This window comes from Amphibalanus amphitrite, unplaced genomic scaffold (genome assembly GCF_019059575.1).
Source record: "Amphibalanus amphitrite isolate SeventyFive unplaced genomic scaffold, NRLGWU_Aamphi_draft 000261F_arrow, whole genome shotgun sequence".
NCBI classification, from domain to species: Eukaryota; Metazoa; Arthropoda; class Thecostraca; order Balanomorpha; family Balanidae; genus Amphibalanus; species Amphibalanus amphitrite.
Window position 1 is genome coordinate 563,582 of NW_024881756.1, and position 16,715 is coordinate 580,296.

General features: G+C 50.4%; 2 protein-coding genes across 8 annotated transcripts; one reads left to right on the plus strand and one right to left on the minus strand.

The window, feature by feature from the left end:
• Positions 1 to 108: 108 nt before the first annotated feature.
• LOC122386748 lies at positions 109 to 16,494 on the plus strand. Of its 5 annotated transcripts, none has more exons than XM_043376273.1 (10): positions 109 to 130; positions 447 to 508; positions 3,081 to 3,140; positions 3,437 to 3,558; positions 7,709 to 7,889; positions 8,382 to 8,503; positions 8,783 to 8,989; positions 14,169 to 14,375; positions 14,800 to 14,982; positions 15,730 to 16,494. In XM_043376273.1, coding segments are annotated over exons 1-10 (1,269 nt in total). In that variant the 5' UTR covers positions 109 to 128; the 3' UTR covers positions 15,853 to 16,494. The 5 variants fall into 5 exon arrangements, with proteins under 5 accessions (XP_043232208.1, XP_043232211.1, XP_043232209.1 ...); XM_043376276.1 differs by lacking the exon at positions 109 to 130 and adding an exon at positions 133 to 169; XM_043376274.1 differs by lacking the exon at positions 109 to 130 and adding an exon at positions 134 to 176.
• Positions 9,125 to 13,224, minus strand: LOC122386747 (centrosomal protein of 83 kDa-like). 3 transcript variants are annotated; one of them, XM_043376271.1, is made up of 4 exons: positions 12,986 to 13,224; positions 12,038 to 12,312; positions 11,272 to 11,992; positions 9,125 to 10,812 (listed from the first exon to the last, which is right to left on the minus strand). In XM_043376271.1, the coding sequence occupies exons 2-4, from the start codon at positions 12,214 to 12,216 to the stop codon at positions 9,679 to 9,681; spliced, it is 2,034 nt and encodes a 677-aa protein (XP_043232206.1). In that variant the 5' UTR covers positions 12,217 to 12,312; positions 12,986 to 13,224; the 3' UTR covers positions 9,125 to 9,678. The 3 variants fall into 3 exon arrangements, with proteins under 3 accessions (XP_043232206.1, XP_043232204.1, XP_043232205.1); XM_043376269.1 differs by having other exon boundaries at positions 11,272 to 12,312; XM_043376270.1 differs by having other exon boundaries at positions 11,272 to 12,313; positions 13,083 to 13,218.
• Positions 16,495 to 16,715: the final 221 nt, after the last annotated feature.

Consider the following 16,715-nt stretch of genomic DNA (forward strand, 5'->3'; position numbering starts at 1 on the left):
TAGAAAATGAGAACTTCCTGCTGTTGCAACGAAATAGTCTGACTTTGACCAATCATAGCATGAAAAATAGAGGACCATGCACATTAGCTCAATTAGCTGCAACAGTCAGGGAATCCTCGAATATCTTGATGTATATATCGGCAGCCGCTGCAAGCGCGTCACATTTATTGTCATTGGTCATACCATACCATTATTTTTGAATTTTGAGGCATGTTAGGTGTACTATTTCAATTCTATTATTTAATTTTTGGTAATTCAATGACCGGCGTCGCGGCAGGCCCCGAGGCTGCCTCTTCCGAACAGTCACCACTTATGCATCCTTTTGTGAAATCAGACGCAGGCCTGAGCTGCATTTTACTGAATATCAATACCTACCTATGACTGAAGATTGACAATTCAATTGGTTTAGCTGAACTGACTGAATTACATATAACTTGCTTTTTCAGGTCAGTCGCAATGGAGAGAGAGAAGTTCTTTGATAAAAGTATCTGTGGATACTATGACGAATGTGAGTTACCTACTTATTTTGCTGGTATATATCATATATCATGAATATATTTTTGTCATGTTGAGTTATTTTTGTATGTTAGTCAGAAGTGTTTATTCACATGCCTTCGTTTGTGGTGGTGTGGACCAGTTTGCAGGACAACTAGACACAATACCTGCCCTAAGAGAGCTTCAAATCGATATGATAATCCTCTTTCCATTTGAGGTCACTCTATGGTGTCGGGGGAGGGTTAAAGTCGGTCTTTCAGAGCCCCATACTAGTCAAAAGGTACACTCGGGGGCAGATTGATGTTCCACCACTCCCAACCCATCGGGCTCCCATGGCTCAGCACTGGCTGCTGCCAGTGTTGCCTGCCCTCAGCACTGCTCAGCACTGCCTGCCAGTGCCAGTGCTGTCAGTGCTGCCACTGGCAGCACTGACAGTGCTGAGCCATGGGAGCCCGATGGGTAGGGAGTGGTGGAACATCAATCTGCCCCCGAGTGTACCTTGGCACTTGCACGATTTTTGGTTACGCATTGCCACAAACTCGATCGTGCCAAGGCGCAAATTAAAGGGGCCCTGACACTTGCACGATTTTGTGGCACGCATTGGCACGAATCGAATCGTGCCTGTGCGCAAACGAGCCGTGAACTGACGTGAAGTGTGCGTTAACTAGTCGTGACTTTGTGCCATGTCGGGGCAAAAACTTTGAAATGCTCAAAGTTTTGGTCATGACAAAATTTCGCGATCGGATCGTCAACTTTGCGCAAACTGTTTGTTAACTCGTCGTGAACTCGTCGGGACGGTGCGGGAAGTGCGTAAACTATGCGCAAACTATGCGAAAAGTATTCGTGAACTCGTCGTACCAGTCCGTGTCAATGTGTGGATCTTGGCTTGCTTCGCAGCGCGAAATTTGGAATTGTTCGGTGTTTTTCCCGAGGCAATTGGACGTCTAGAAGGGAAGTTATGACCAAAAATGTATTTAGCTATTCATTTCAGGTCAAAGAGGTCAAATTCGGTCACACGGGCTCAGGTAAGGTCACAGGTCAAATTAGGTCACACGGTTACAGGTTAGGTCACAGAGGTCACCATGAGGTCACGCTGGGTCATGCTAAGTCACAGAGGTCAGTCAAGGTCACGATAGGTCAGTCCAGGTCAAACTGGTCACATCCTACGTACAGTCAGGACATTTGTGTCACTGGAGGTCACGATGGATCTTGCCTGGACACGGAGCTTACATTGGTAAATGGGAGGTCCCATTTTTATATGGCGTGCCCAAATCGGCACAAATTGCGCAAACTCGTTGTGCCAATGCGGGAAGTGCGTAAACTATGGGCAAACTATGCGGAAAGAATGCGTGAACTTTTCGTACCAGTCCGTGTCATTGTGGACACTGATGGGCACGCATTCGTGAATTTTTCGTGAAATCGTCGTGAACTGGTCGTGCACTAGTCATGAACAGTGCGGGAGCCATCCCAATTCGTGCACGAAAATGGCACGGCTTGCCACGACAAAATTGTGACCAAAAGTCGTGCAAGTGTCAGGGCCGTAAACTCGCGTAAAGTGTCGGAAAACTCGTCGTGTCCTGCGTGACATGTCGGGACAAATGTTTGGAAATTTTCCAAACAATGGCACGACACATTTTTCGTGACCGATTCGTGAACTATGCGCAAACGGTACTGGACCTTGTCGCGAAAAGTGCGGGACAGTGCAAACAGTGCTAGAACAGATGCCAGGTATAGGTATGTCCTCTTCTTTGCATCGACTGTGTCTCTGACGTTCAGCATGTCCCTTCCAATCCGAAAATGACGTCGGGGCGGAGAGGTACCCTTTTATATTGTGTGATCAAATCGTCACGACGACCTCCGTATTGCGCAAACTCGTCGGGCCAATGCGGGAAGTGGGTAGAGTTAAAACCTTGCGCGAACAGTGCGTAAATGCATCGTGTCAGTGCGGGCACTGTTGGGAGTCAGGATTGGTCATATACTCATCAGAGACTGAATGTCAGTCTCTAAGGGCCCCATGCTGCTTTATGATGGCAGGGCTTTCAAGTCCTTACAACAGCTAAAGCCCTGTGCCTTCTTTTAAGTACGGCCTTGGAGGGCTCTACACTGGCCTTAAAGCATACATAGATAGGTACCTGAGGACATATGTAGGTTCCTGAATTCCCAAGTCCATGCCAATCACTGAGAGCCCAATGCGTTCTCTGTCCTCTGATCGCCAACACCGCCCTTGGAGCGCGCAACAGCGGCCTCCATTCCTCAAGGGACGTTGATTTGAGAGGCCGCCATGTCGACGTCAATGGGCTCCGCTCCTCGCTTTTCGATTCCCCATGTAATTTGAACCTTGGTTTTACAGTTTAAAGCAAACTTCTTCCAAAAAAAGTTAAGTTTCTTTGTGCTCTAGAAAAAGGGCATTTTGTGTTTTGGGTCGGACCCCCCCATCCCAAAACCGTGGCAGAGCCCCTGTGTAAGACCCCCTCCTCCACCCAGCAAGCGGTGGGAGCAAAATTACCCTGCATCGGAGTTAAAAGGAAAATGGAACCTTTTGCTAACTGGACCAGCAACCTTACTAACACTATCTATTGTTTCAGACGAAATGTCAGCTTTTGATTTTTCGTCGTGGCGCACTATAGTGGGGCCATCTACTGGAGGTGAGCTCATTTGTAACTGTTACATGCGTACATTACTCATGACTATAATAAAAAAGATTGGCATATACTCTTACTAATGCTGTTTTCCTGTTGTATTTAAGTCTGTTTTCTCTTTAGAAAAAAAATAACTGAGAACATTAAGCTATTGAATTTTTGTTTATTTGTTACATTGTTGAAAAGCAATCGCAGATTCAACTTTTAGCACTAAAATGATTTTGAAAGATCCTAAAATATATTATGAACTTCATCCATGGTGATGAATTGTACAAGCATTAATTGTCTGAACTGATCACCAGCAACCTCTGAAGGTGACCTGGACACCAACATGAAAATGCTCCGGTCAAACCTAACTATGTTCGAGAAGAGTCTTCGAGGCGGAAACCTACCACGCGACTTTTTGAAGAGGATGGGGTTCCAGGTAAGGCTGTGCAATACCTATTGAGCGGTATCTTGATGTACGTACTGATCCCAGCTTCACTAACGTAGCAATAAACGTGTCGTTACGTGCATGACTTTGTACTAAAGCGATTGGCCAGATGCATGGTTGGTACGCGTTTAAGTGACTGTCAGTCTCCGTACTCTGACCGTGGCGCCGACAGCTGGCGCCCGCTCGCATCGACTAGTCGTCAATCAGCATGGGTGCCAGACACCAAGCGTCATGTATGCTCGTGCAGATGACCATGAGCCAATCATTCATATTGAAAACTACTTATGTTTTAATGGATATCACAACTCGGGCAATACTCTCAATAATCATTTTTGCTGAAACTACTTCAATATTTTTTTCTCTGCTTCCTACTTCTACTTTATGCCTGACTTTGCTTATTATTCGTCTGTCAAGTTCGCGGAAGCGCTCATGAGTGGGGATATCGCCGATGTGGAAGAGTTCACGGTGTTAAATGGATTGCAAGTAAGATATGGTGCATGCAGAGTCGCGAGCAGGCTTTTGACGTGGGTGGCTTGGCGCATGTCAGTCTCTATGAGAGAGAGCATTACATTTCCTCAACATTCAATACAACATAAGGAATAAATGACCAAACATAAATAAATAAACACAATATGCAATAAATAACGTAAATAGTATTAGTGTCAAACTCAAGCGAGGAGTCACTTTGCCAATCGCCATGTAAATATGCAGTCCAAGCATCTGGGGTACATGCAATGCGTAGCCCATCACGCAAGCAACGCATACTAGCGGAATGTTCTTTGATTGTTGAGGATCAATGAGGTTCTCTCTCAACTTTTGTCTCGCAAAGCTTTGTGCCTCAAAATTGTCCTGAATCATCATCAAATCATTGACAGTGAGTCAGAGACAGCTTAATCTAAATTTACTCGGCCGAACATACAGTGCGCTCGACTGTATTAACTAGTACTGTCGATTTTTAGTGTACTGTCACTGAAATGTGCGCAGTGTGCACTATTTATGTACCTTGATTGTTTAGTTGAGCTGTAAACGGTGTATTCAGTTGATTGTTTTGTGTACAGTGTACACAGAAGCATTACGCCATTTTCATTTCGCTCGGCCTGTCTACATTTCATACGTTGACGAGTATTTGATGAGCATTTTGAGTACCTATCTGTGAGTGTGGGTCTGTTCGAAGGTCAACAAGCGTCACGAAGGATGGGCATTGGGCAGTCACCGCTAAATGACTCATGTTTCACCATTTCTTTTTACTGCGCTCGACATTGAAGCATCTGTTCTTGATTGACGATTGTTGAGTCAATGATGTTTTCTCTCAACTCTTGTCTCGCAAAGCAGTAATCGCCACGCTATTTGAAATGTGGATCGCTCTTAATATAGGTACAGTACACCAGTATAACGCCTTTTTGGGCGACTCACGGAGCGAGCGAGAGGGTGGGCCTTGCACGTGCGAAATTTCGAGGGAGTACCTCCAACTGACTTGTGCACGGCAGTCACGGCACCCTACTAACCGGTCTCTAGCGTTGTGCCAAATTTGAGCACAATCGGCCCAGCCGTTCTCGAGATATGGAAGCGGCACCCTGCACGTGCGCACGTACAAAATAGGTCCCAACTGACTTTTGCACGGCACCCTTCTAACCGGTCCCTACTCCCTAACCACGTACCAAATTTGAGCGCCATCGGTCAAGCCGTTCTCGAGATCTGGAATCGACCCCTGGACGTGCGCACGTGTAGCAGCACCCCAACTGTGGCACATGGATATGCACTATGCAGTGCCTAAGTAGTGGGTGCCTACCTACATGCCAACTTTCAGCGCAATCGGCCAAGTAGTTAACGAGATATTGCAACTATTAAGAAAGTGATACCTCTTCGTTTTGCACGTGGCACGTGCATAAGCGGTCACCCACATGCATCGGGAATAGTCCAATACTTGGTAGAAGGAATGAAGCTACCCTACAAAAATTACCGCGTGTAAATCGGTCAAGTGGTTGCTGAGATATAAGCGTCGCAAAAGCGTGACCTCGGCCGGCCGGCCTTCCGTTATTCTACGTATATAATATCTGGTGATATGATCTGGTGATATGATCGCCGATTCAGTTAACCCGCGCCCCACTGGGGGAGGGGGGGGGGGGCTATTCATAGCCCCCTTCCCGTTTTTCTGCAATAACTTCTAAACCGCTTGACGTATTGCCGCCAAACTTTCAGTACCTTCGGCTGCATCAATTTGACACCTTGTGTCAAAATTTGAACTTCATATCTATCATAGGTCGGCCGGAAATGACGTCAGAGGGACGTCATGTTCGGCCGATTTCGACGCATAACATTGAACCACGGAAATCGCTCCCAAGAGCTCAGTTTTTCAGCTAGATCCATTTTCTTTGCATGAGGGGACTCAGAATGGAGCGCTATCAAACTGCAATCTCGAATTTTCAAAATTTTGAATGTATATGATAGAACACATGATTATGACTTACTCTAGCAAGTTTTAGCCAGATATCTTCCAAAATGGCCAAGTTATACGCATTATACCACAAATTTCACGATTTTATTTTTTTCAAATTAATTTTTCTGTACGAATTTGACATCGTACACCAATATAAATTGCACCATCGTGTTCCTGAGCTCAAACTGCATCCAATAGACACCTTTTTTGTTGAAAATTTTTAACTTCAAAATTTGACCTTTTTGACCTGAAAGTGACCTGACCTGAGCTAAATTCGACTCAAAATGACATCGAATGACTCAGACGACATCAGATTCAAAATCTATGGCCTAAATGGACCATAAAACATGTGTCACGTGACCGACTTAGGACATAAGATTTCCGTGACCCCTGACCTGAAAATCAAAGAACATGTTTGGTACCCTCAGGGTATCTAAATTCTAAAGCATCTGTTCATGAGTGTGTAAACCAGAAATCAGCCTGATCTGACTTGTAAGACGTCAGCCAGAGCCCAAAATGTGAACGAGCCAAATATCGATAATTTTTACTTTGACCTGACCTGTGACGTCATCGGTGACCTCGAGGTCAATGAAATTAGGTTTCTTTTGACAGTTTTTCCGAGGCTATCAGATGCCGTTTGAATTTTGACGATCGGCCCAGTAGTTTCGGAGTTAGGAGGGGGCTATGAATAGCCTCCCCCCCCCTCCCCCAGTAGGGCGTGTTATACACAGACCCGGCCCAGTGGGGCGCGGGTTAACGGTGCCGGCTTGTGGTTTAATTTCCAGATGTCCTGTTTTCAGCTGTATTTTGTCGCTTGCAACTGTTAAGTCAGTTAGCTACTACACTTGTTCGCTTTTTGCAGATTCGGTTGTGTCTACATCAGTTTTATCTGTGATTCAATTGCTGATATTTTGTTGGCTGCTTGCCAGGTTGAAACTGGCATGACTGTCTTTGGAGCACTATGTAGTTGAGTTGTTCATCATTTGACGTTTGCCATGGTCACACTGATTTGATTTGTTGCTGCCTCGGCTGTAATAACTGTTTTATCGCTGTGTTAAAGTTGTTTGCGTCTCCTTTGTTCGTTTTAGTGCCTTTTGGTTTAAGTGTACCGGCTTATTTACTTATAGCACATCAGTTATTTGAAATTGTACTCTTTTATGTGCAGATGTTCACTCTACAAAATACTGTGCCATCTCATGCTTACCTATTATAGGTATTTGACAGCATTTATCTCTCGCTCTTTTTGGTTCATTCTTAGAAATAGCATGCGTATCGCGTACCCCTACAACGTGCTTTTTGCCTCTTTCATATACCGCGCTCTTCCTCGCCTAGTGGTCTGACATTTGCATTTCACACAATTTATGCTTTCAAAGCACCTGCTGACATGGCCGCGCCGCCGCATGGCATGATTTAAATCCTTGCACTTTGCTCTTGCCATCTGACGGTGCGCTGTCATGTCGTGTGGCTAGCATAGCCGTCCACTGGGTTGGGATATTCGCCCAGCAAACAATGCCACGCCACTAATGACGCTAATTGGATCAAACTCGGCAATACCAGTCTGCGCCGTGCTTGTGGCGCTGCGTAGTAACACCAGCACCAGCCAGTTTACAGTAAACGCTGTGCCGCACACTCAGTGGACTCTGCTCGCCCCGTTGGCTGTCGGCCGGCAGTCGGTGATGACGCCGGTGTGTCGCTGCGTTCCAGCACCCTCTGGTGCATCAGCAGACGGTGACGGCCGTCTGCAGCTACCTGCTCTACGTGGTGTCGTGCCACACCGACCCGGTGCTCGTGAACGCCGCCTCCAACGCGCTCGCCTACCACGCAGAGATGGGCGCCGCCTTCGCGCCCGACCGCGCCCAGATCCTGGCCATCGCGCTCAACATGGGTGAGTGGGTCCGTGATCAGCAGGGGTCGGTGATACCAGGTTTCACACGGCTCAATGCGAGTCAGAGGTGTCGCTCTCTGTGTATTGATGGACTTTGCTGTTGGGACGGTGCTGGGGCTGTGCGTACGTTGAAACAGTTACCCATAGCTGATCGAGAGAATCGGTCCGATATAAAGTCACTAAGGTCCGGTTTGTAAAGACCTCGATTTTTAAGCAAATCGCAATTAAAGTCGCCGCAGATGACGAACGGAACGCTAGGATGAGTTATCAGGATCCGTTGCAGCTGTGATAGACTAATGATTTGATGGTATAGTGAGCGAGAGATCATTAGAAGTGGACTGTCTGAATTGGCTGCAGCCGGCAGATTGCAACTTTGTAATGTTGTTACTCCTGTTGTTTGGACTGCTTTAAACCATTTGGTCACATACCATTTGGTAGTTTGATTGCATTCTTTTCTAATGGTTTTAAATTATGATCGGCATTACCCAACAGGCATGAAAGAGGAACGCCTACAGTTCTTTCGGGACGAACTGCCGGAGCATATGAGGCGTCGAGCCGGTGCTTCCAAGCGCAAGGCCCTGGAGAAATACCCGGAGCCGTTCAATGTTCAGCAGGTAGGATAGCCCACTGGCCAACCTGCCGGATAGCAGTGCCGCACTTGCTAACTTCCTTCAATATCATGACAGTTTCGTCTGGCCACCCAAACTTTGAAGGTACCTACCTACAGTCTGTAAGAGTATGATTGTCCAATGCCGTTCAAGCTTTCTTGGACGAAGTGTTGTGTCCGACTTCTGTCTATTGAATGGGACTGTGGTCATGGTCCATTGGTCCTGGTAGTTGGTCTGTCGGTTGTCCATCCGTGTCTTTCTGACCTTGTGTCTCCGTCTGTCCAGTTCGTGGAGTGTCTCACAAAACTGCTGCGGCCCGGCCGCCACTGGACGGACGCGGCGCGCTACACGCTCTTCTCTGTGCTGGTGGCTATGCTGGCCGATCCGTACATGGAGTCGATCGAGGTGACGCCACGTGTCACCGTCTGCGTGGACGCCCTGCTGCGCAGCTACGAGCGGGCCGCGTGGAGCGCCGACAGCGACAACAGCAAGGTGGGTCCCGAGCCGCAGCCGCCGCCGCCGCCGAGTGACCCACATCCGTCCACCGAATGGCTGGCTATGGTGCCGCTCCGGAGACCTGTTGTTCATTTCATTCCTACATTATGAAAAGGTAGCTTTTAGATACAATTTCATTTTTCAGGTATATTTGAATATGTCGTTTGATGTAATTGCATGGGTAGTCGAACTTACATGATCTCATGATCAATAATAAGTAATAACATAACAAGTAACATTTGTCGAGCAATATACGACTGCACTAAATATAAAAGGACTACAATTTGACAGCGACGCAGGTCGATCTGTTGACTAGATTTGTTCACTTTGAGGAGTTTTCCTCCGTACATGATTCGCAGTCACTTGGAAGAATTCGGATGGATGTAGGTTCTCTTAGGTACAATCACAGGTGTCATTCGTAGCATCAATTCCTTGTACAAGACCTGTGCTGAAGACCTTATGTCGTTGGGAAGCACTAACCGCCTATTATCACGCTGGGCGTGTGCCTGCTGAGTATAACCTTCCTTGCACCTATGAGTAGCTTGTAGAGAGCCGAGTTTGGTGACAGGACATACCGCTCGCTGCCGAGCGGAGTCTGTCGGCTGCGTGGAGCAGCGCCCGGGCCGGCCGCCGCTGGGCCGTCAGCTCGTGTCGGCGAGCCGGGCCAGCGGCGCGGCCGGCCGTCGTCAGCCGGTGCCGTCCGTGTCGGTGACCAGCGAGCTGCGGTAGGGCGCGCCGCTGCCGGCCGGCCGGGACGGCGAGCGCCGGTAGCGCGGCCGGCGCGGTGAGACAGTCGCCGCCGCCGGGGAGGCCGGGCTGCAGTCAGCCGGGTCCAGCTGGGCGGCGCCGAGCCGCGCCTGCAGCAGCTGCAGCTGCGCCGCCAGGCCGGCAGACACGTCCGGCCCGCCCAGCGACTGCAGCATGCCGGCGAACTCGCGCTGCTTGCGCTGCAGGGCGCGGTGCTGTTTGCGCAGCTCGTTGTACGTATGCTCGGGTACACAGCGGCTGAAGGCGTCTCGCTCGGCGGCCAGCTGCTTCGTCTCCGCCTGACACAGCTCCAGGCGGCGGCGCAGCTTGCCGATCAGCCGGGCGTACTTGTGTGTCTTGCTCTGAACGTCGTCGCGCTCCTGCTGCGCTTGCAGCCGGCGCCGCTCCAGCTGCTCCAGCCGCTCCTGTAGCCGTCGCCGCTCCTCGGCCGCCTCCTGCTCCTTGGCGGTCAGCTGGCGCTCGGCACGCTCCTGACGTTCGGCGTTGGATCGCTCCAGTGACCGGAGCTCCTCCACTTTACCGTCCAACTCCTTCTCAACTGCCGTCTTCTCCTCCTGAATTTGTTTCATTTCTCGTGACAACTCTGTGACGATGGAGCGCTCGGCGTTCAGCTCCTGACGCAGCTTGGACACATTGTCGTTCTGTTCCTCGAGGTCGGCACACATTTCGTCGTAGGTCTTCATTTTGGTGCGGAGCACGGACAGGTCGGCCTCGAGCCGTTTCTTCATGTCGAGCACCTCCGCGATGCGCTGCTCGCACTGTTTGGTCAGCTCGGCCTTCTCGTTGACGGCCTGCAGGCTCTCCTGCTGCGCCTCCTGCAGCTTGGTCTCCACCTCCAGCAGTTGCTGGCGCAGCTCCCGCGTGTTGTTCCACTCGCGATCCCGTGCCTGGGCCACGCGTCGCTCCAGCTGCCGCTCGGCGTCGGCGGCGACTGCCTCCAGGGAGGCGACCTTCTCTTCACTGAGCGACAGACGGTGCTCCAACTCTTGGACATGCCGCAGCGCTGCCGCCTTCTCCCGGTCGGCCTCGCCGCGCGTCCGCGACACCTCCAGCTGAAACCAAGACGTGATGCGTGATTTGTATGTCGAACACATCAGCAGACAATTGCTCATTGCAGATGATCTGTATCTTGGAGCGAATGGCAGTCATTAGAGACGAGCTGTGGATCACGTTCAGTGCTATGTTGAAATTTAGGTTAGGCGCGAAAAGTGTAAAGTACGTAGGAAGAGCGAGCAGCTTTGACGTTGGCATTTTCGTTTGCGATTTAACATTCAAAACAAAAGTTCAATATCAATTATGTGTGAATAGACCTTTGCATACTTTCAAATAAAAATTAAGTAATGAGCATCGAGGATCCTGTCCTTTTTGGAGTAAACTTCAATTTTATCTAGATGGTGTTGCGTCAGCGGAAGCCCGATCTTATCACATGCTTTTTGTGTGTGAATATGGGTAAATAGTAAATAGTAAATACCCTAGACTGCGTCGGATGTCTTCGCTTTAACTTTACTGACCTGAAGGTCGGCCACCTGTCGTTTGTACTGCTGCTCGCTGTCGGCCAGTCGGCCGGCCAGCTGGGTTGCGCGGCTGGTCTCTCGCTGCAGCTGCAGCTCGGCCGCTGCCAGCCGCGATTGCAGCTCGGCCTGCTGCTGGCGGCTGGCCTCCAGCTGGCTGCTGAGCTGCGCTCGCTCCGTCTCCGAGACGCGCAGCGCCACCGTCAGCTCCGCCTGGCGCCGCTCCATGCCAGTCTGCAGCGCAGCGCGCTCCGACTGGGCCGCCTCGGCCTGCGCGCGCGCCTCCTGCAGCTCTGCCTGCTGGTTACGCAGCCGCAGCTGCAGCGCGGCGTTCTCCTTCTGCACGGGCAGCAGACGCGCAGTCAGCTCCTCCTCGCCCACCATCTTGTAGGCGCGCAGCTGGTCGCGCTGCGTCTCCAGCTCGGAGAGCTGCACCTGGTGCCGCACGCGCATCTCCTGCAGCTCGCGACTGTGCTGCTGGCGCAGCTGCTCGGTCTCGGTCGTCAGACAGCTGCGCTGGTACTTGAGCTCCTGCGCCTCGGCACGCAGTGCCTCCAGCTCCTCCTCGGCTTTGAGCAGTTTGTCGCGCATCTGAGCCTTCACCTCCTCGCGGGCCTGCAGCTGCTGGTACTCGAGGTGCTCGCGGGACGGGATCTGCGCCTGTAGCTCGGTGATCTGCTGGTCCTTGGCCTGAATGTCGCGCCGCGACTGCGTCAGCAGCTGCTGGAACTTTTCGGCGGCCGACTGGCGCTCGGCGCGCAGCAGCGCCAGCTCCGTCTGCGCGGCGGCCAGCTCGTCCTGTAGCCGGCCGTGCTGCGCCTTCAGCGCCTGGTAGTTGGCCCGGTGCTTGTCGGCGCGCTGCGTCTGGTCGGCGATGAGCTGCTGCAGCTCGGCCGGCGCGCAGGCAGCGTCTCCGCCCGGCGGGAAGCCCACCAGGTCGGCCATGGTCAGCCGTCAGACGTGATGGCTCATCGCGCTGTCCAATGGAGAAGACGAGTGAAGGGTAGTTCTACGGTGAGAGGTTGGGCGTATCAATGGCACCTGAAAACAATATAATATTGCATAGTGACAAGGTATCTATCTAATAGATTTGGTGTGGGACGTGGGTGTATGCCTATGGATGGAGCCTTGAATGCCTAGCATGAGGTTCATTTACATATTAAATCATTGTTTATTTATGTACTAACCTCCATATACTGAACTGTTCAACCGCATGTTCGTGCAAATATGGCAGATGCAAATGAAATGGTTTTTAGTGTCCTTATTTACATGGGGTTTCTACATCTGTTCAAGGTCACTATAGGTCTAATCCAACATGTTCACATCCATTTCTGTGTTATGCACATGATCACATGCGGTGTTAAAATAACTAGAATTCCTACATAATCGTTAACTCAGTGCACCTGAATATTGAAACCCTTCTAGCGAATGTCCGGTTTCTGTCCAGTTGGCAATGTGCTAACGGGTGCATATTTCTTCGGAGAGGCGAGTCGCCGCGGGTAAGCAAAAAAAAAAAAAACTTGTATGGAATTATCTAGGCTCTATTGGTACGTACATACATGATCATCAACCAGGCAATCCCACCGACGAGTGAGGGTCTTTCACGAGTTTGATGGTTTGAACTCTTTCGAGTAGGTATGCTAAATTTGCCATCATATTTATTCTGATGAATGATATCGACTGTATCATTTTTTAAGATTCGAAACGTACTTACAATTGGTGACTTGGCGGTGAACTTCGATTGATCCTCTTCAGCCTATTTGTCTTCCTTCCATAACTACGTCGCACACCGTCCCAGCTGACGTCTTGTCACGAAATGCCGCCTGCGCTAGCGATTCGCTGCGTCCTGGTTCCCTCCCGAATTTCTACTGGGTGTCACGAGCGCACCCCTCGGCCCACTACCCACCGTCACCACACACACCCTGTCGCGCCCCCGTCGTCAACAAAGCGTGACGGCTGGCGGCCAGCTGAGGGCTGGGCGATGACGCCGGTTGGCGTTGCCATGGTGACGGATTCACAACATTCGGATCCTGCCTACGGCGGGGAAATGGATCCTCGTCGATCGGGGTGGATGACGATGAGCAAACTGAAGAGGCATTGAATGACAAGCTTGTATATTTTTAGCAAACAGCTTATAACATTTCGTTTATTCAGCTTTCGGTAACGCCCAGCTGCGAGCACGCGTGCCTCTGGCTCCATAATGAGACTAGGACACCGAAAGCTAGGATCTTGAATACCCGGACAAAGCATTTGTTCCTATTCGTATAGAAACACATTGTAACTAGGAGCCCGCCACCAATAGGGACGGGTTAATTAGCATTGCCTCATGCAAGGCTAGTATAATAGTTGAAGTTGCACTGGTCTTCTCAAGAAGCGTAGCGCAGCTCAGCTTCGGCTGTCATTCTCAGACGGCTGAGTCAGAAGTCTGCAGCGCAGACAGTGAGAACGCCCATTGATACCTACATTCGAACCTATATGAATGGTCGCTTGAACATAAAAGGGGGAGTATATTTAGTGCAATGAACTTCCTTTAATAGTATTTTATCGACTGCATTTTCTGTGTCATTACACTGGTTGGGCAGATAATTCATCATCTCGAGAGCTGCATTGATTTTCTCATTAGAGCTTATGGGATCTGGTCCTGGAGCTTAGCCGGTGAATCATTGCGCAAAATACCTAACCCTGGTCCCATCGCCGACCCAAGCACCATTTGCTGTTTGTTATAGAAGACTCGCCACCTTTCCGATACACAGTTACGTAGCAGTGCTGTATGACTGTAGTCCGACGACTAGTTCGAGTAGTGACTGTAGTCAGACGTGAATAACACGCTGGCACCCTGCGGTCGGGCTGGTTGCGGCATCCACCGACCACCGATGTGTGTCCGCCACTGTCGACAGCTACTGGACCTGGTGGAGGCGCTAGGTCAGCTGCCGGTCGAGGCGCGCCTGCCCGTGCTGGCCGGCCTGCCTCCGCGCGACCGCGGCCTCCAGCTGCGCAGCCTCGCCGGCTACCTGCTCCTGCAGCACACCATCTTCGAGCAGCAGCCCAACTGCCTGGACAGCTGCGGCGAGCCGCCCTTCTTCGACCTGTCACCCGTTATCACGGTAAGGCGCGCGGCTAAACGACAGGGAGGCGATTTTCAAGTGGGCTCTAGCACTGTCTTCAGACAAACTTTTACCACCTTTGGCCACTAATCGTTTTTTCAGATGTTCGTCTCGTATCGTAACCCTCCTTCCTTTGACGTAAACGCATTTAGCATTTAGATAAATAAAAATCGGTTGCAGATTTTTTTGTTCCCAGTTTCTCAGTCTGCATCAGAGATGCAATATTGTGTTCGCCGCGTCCCCACCCCGGCCGTGCCCCGTGTCTGACCTCGTCCCCACCCCGGCCGTGCCCCGTGTCTGACCTCGTCCCCACCCCGGCCGTGCCCCGTGTCTGACCTCGTCCCCACCCCGGCCGTGCCTCGTGTCTGACCTCGGCCCCACCCCGGCCGTGCCTCGTGTTTGACCCCGGCGCCGCTCCGGCCAGGTGGGTAACGTGCTGTCGGTGGTGCGCGGTGAACAGGTGGGCGGCCTGCCGCCGGCCTCGTTCGCCTCCAAGACGGCCGAACAGCTGCGCAGCTGCTACGCCGTGCTGCGCTGCGTGGACGCCGCCGTCGGGTCCGAGCCGCCGCCCAACGCCCAGCACCGCAAGACGCTCCTGCAGCTGAAGGTACAGCCCACCGCTAAAGTAATGTAGGGTTTTACCAATCTCAACGGTTGGCTTTGACTGGCGATTGTTTAATGCGGAGTGATCGAAAAGAAGATGTCAATAGCTAAAGTTACAGCTGCAAGGGTGACGATACATATTATAAGCTACATTCAAAGTTTCATTGTAGTCTGGTTAATCGTTCCAAGCTTCAGAAGCAGAACATACCCATGACTGAAACCGCACATTACTTCTGCTGTGGACTGTACGTCCTGGCTGACCGATTTACCACGGTCCGGTAGGCAGCAAGTGATCGAGACTGGCCATTGCATATGATCGATACTCGATAGGATATGTTTAGAGCTTGAAGCTATTCGTGTTCCAAGATCCGCTTCTGTCTTTTTCGGCTTTCGATATAACAAAACATGTAATGATAGCAATTGGCATACGATATCCATCGATTGTCTGTCCTGTGCACTCATATAAGGCATACATATGCGCTAAACCGTGGTAATTGGACCCAAACAAGCCGCCATAATGGCGTAGGTAGGAAGCGTCTGACTCATCTGAGTTCGAGGGTCAAGAGGACTGAGGGTCGATTCCCCGTCCCTCTTTTGTACCCCACGTGACGTCTATAACGGGGCGATCCAGGGGCTCGCAATAAGTGGATTTCATGAGCCAACCAATGGACACTTGATCCAACATACCAATATTTTACGTTTCTGTTTCCTGGCGATTGCAATGATCTAAACACATGCTTATCTTTTTCAGGAGTTCCTGAATTCGGAAATAGATCGTGTTCCCGACACGGCCGACGACACCCTGGAGCTGCGGATCAGCCTCAAAGACTTTATGACCATGCTCTTTTCTAAATGGAGCTCCATGTGCGTGTAGATCATAACCGGTCAACCTTCTGCCCGAGGCCAGATACGGCTGTCAAGCAGGCTAACAGTTACGCTATCATTCCCGAAATGCTCCCTGCGATTGTCGTGTATACTGCCTAAATGGTAACCCTTTATGGCATAGTTCGCCTGGCTCACCGACTGTTACTTCAGGTTTCATCTGGCCTGCTCCAAAAAAAGATGTCTACCCATCTTGTATGTAGATCGACTGGTTATGTGAAACGAACCACATTGGCATATCACATTAATTCTCATATTGTCCCGCCTGTGACTGTCATCAATGATTTCGTACTGCATTTCACCGCCGCAAAGTGCCTTTACACCAAATGTCATCGTGTGATATTTACCGCTTGTATTGTGTTATTGCCCATGTCACAGCTATGCTCAAATGGAGTGATTGGTGTCAGTTGTATTATAATTTGCTATTCCTATGGACGTGTCGATCACGGAAGCACACACTGTATCATGGGCTCCGCTCCAATGGGATGCAGGAGTTGCGTTACGACTGTAGAGATAGGGAGAGGGATTCTGTGCGGACGCATGGCTGTTCTCGATGTGCTGTGAGTTGTGAGTTGCTCGTCATCATTTTGTCGCATACATTCACTGTGAAAATAAATAATAAAATACATCGTCATTTTTTGATTTCGATGATTTGTCAGTGTCCTGCAGTTACAGGTACCTAGAACGATAGAGAACAGCCACGGAGGACAGACGGCATGCCTGTCGTATCGTGGCTTTACATTGAAATGGAGCTCCATTAGTAACCCCAGGTCACACCGGTCACCGATAACATCCTGGAGGCCATGGGAAGTCATCAACGCTTCAGGCAATTCATCTCTGTAGAGCCATTCAAAC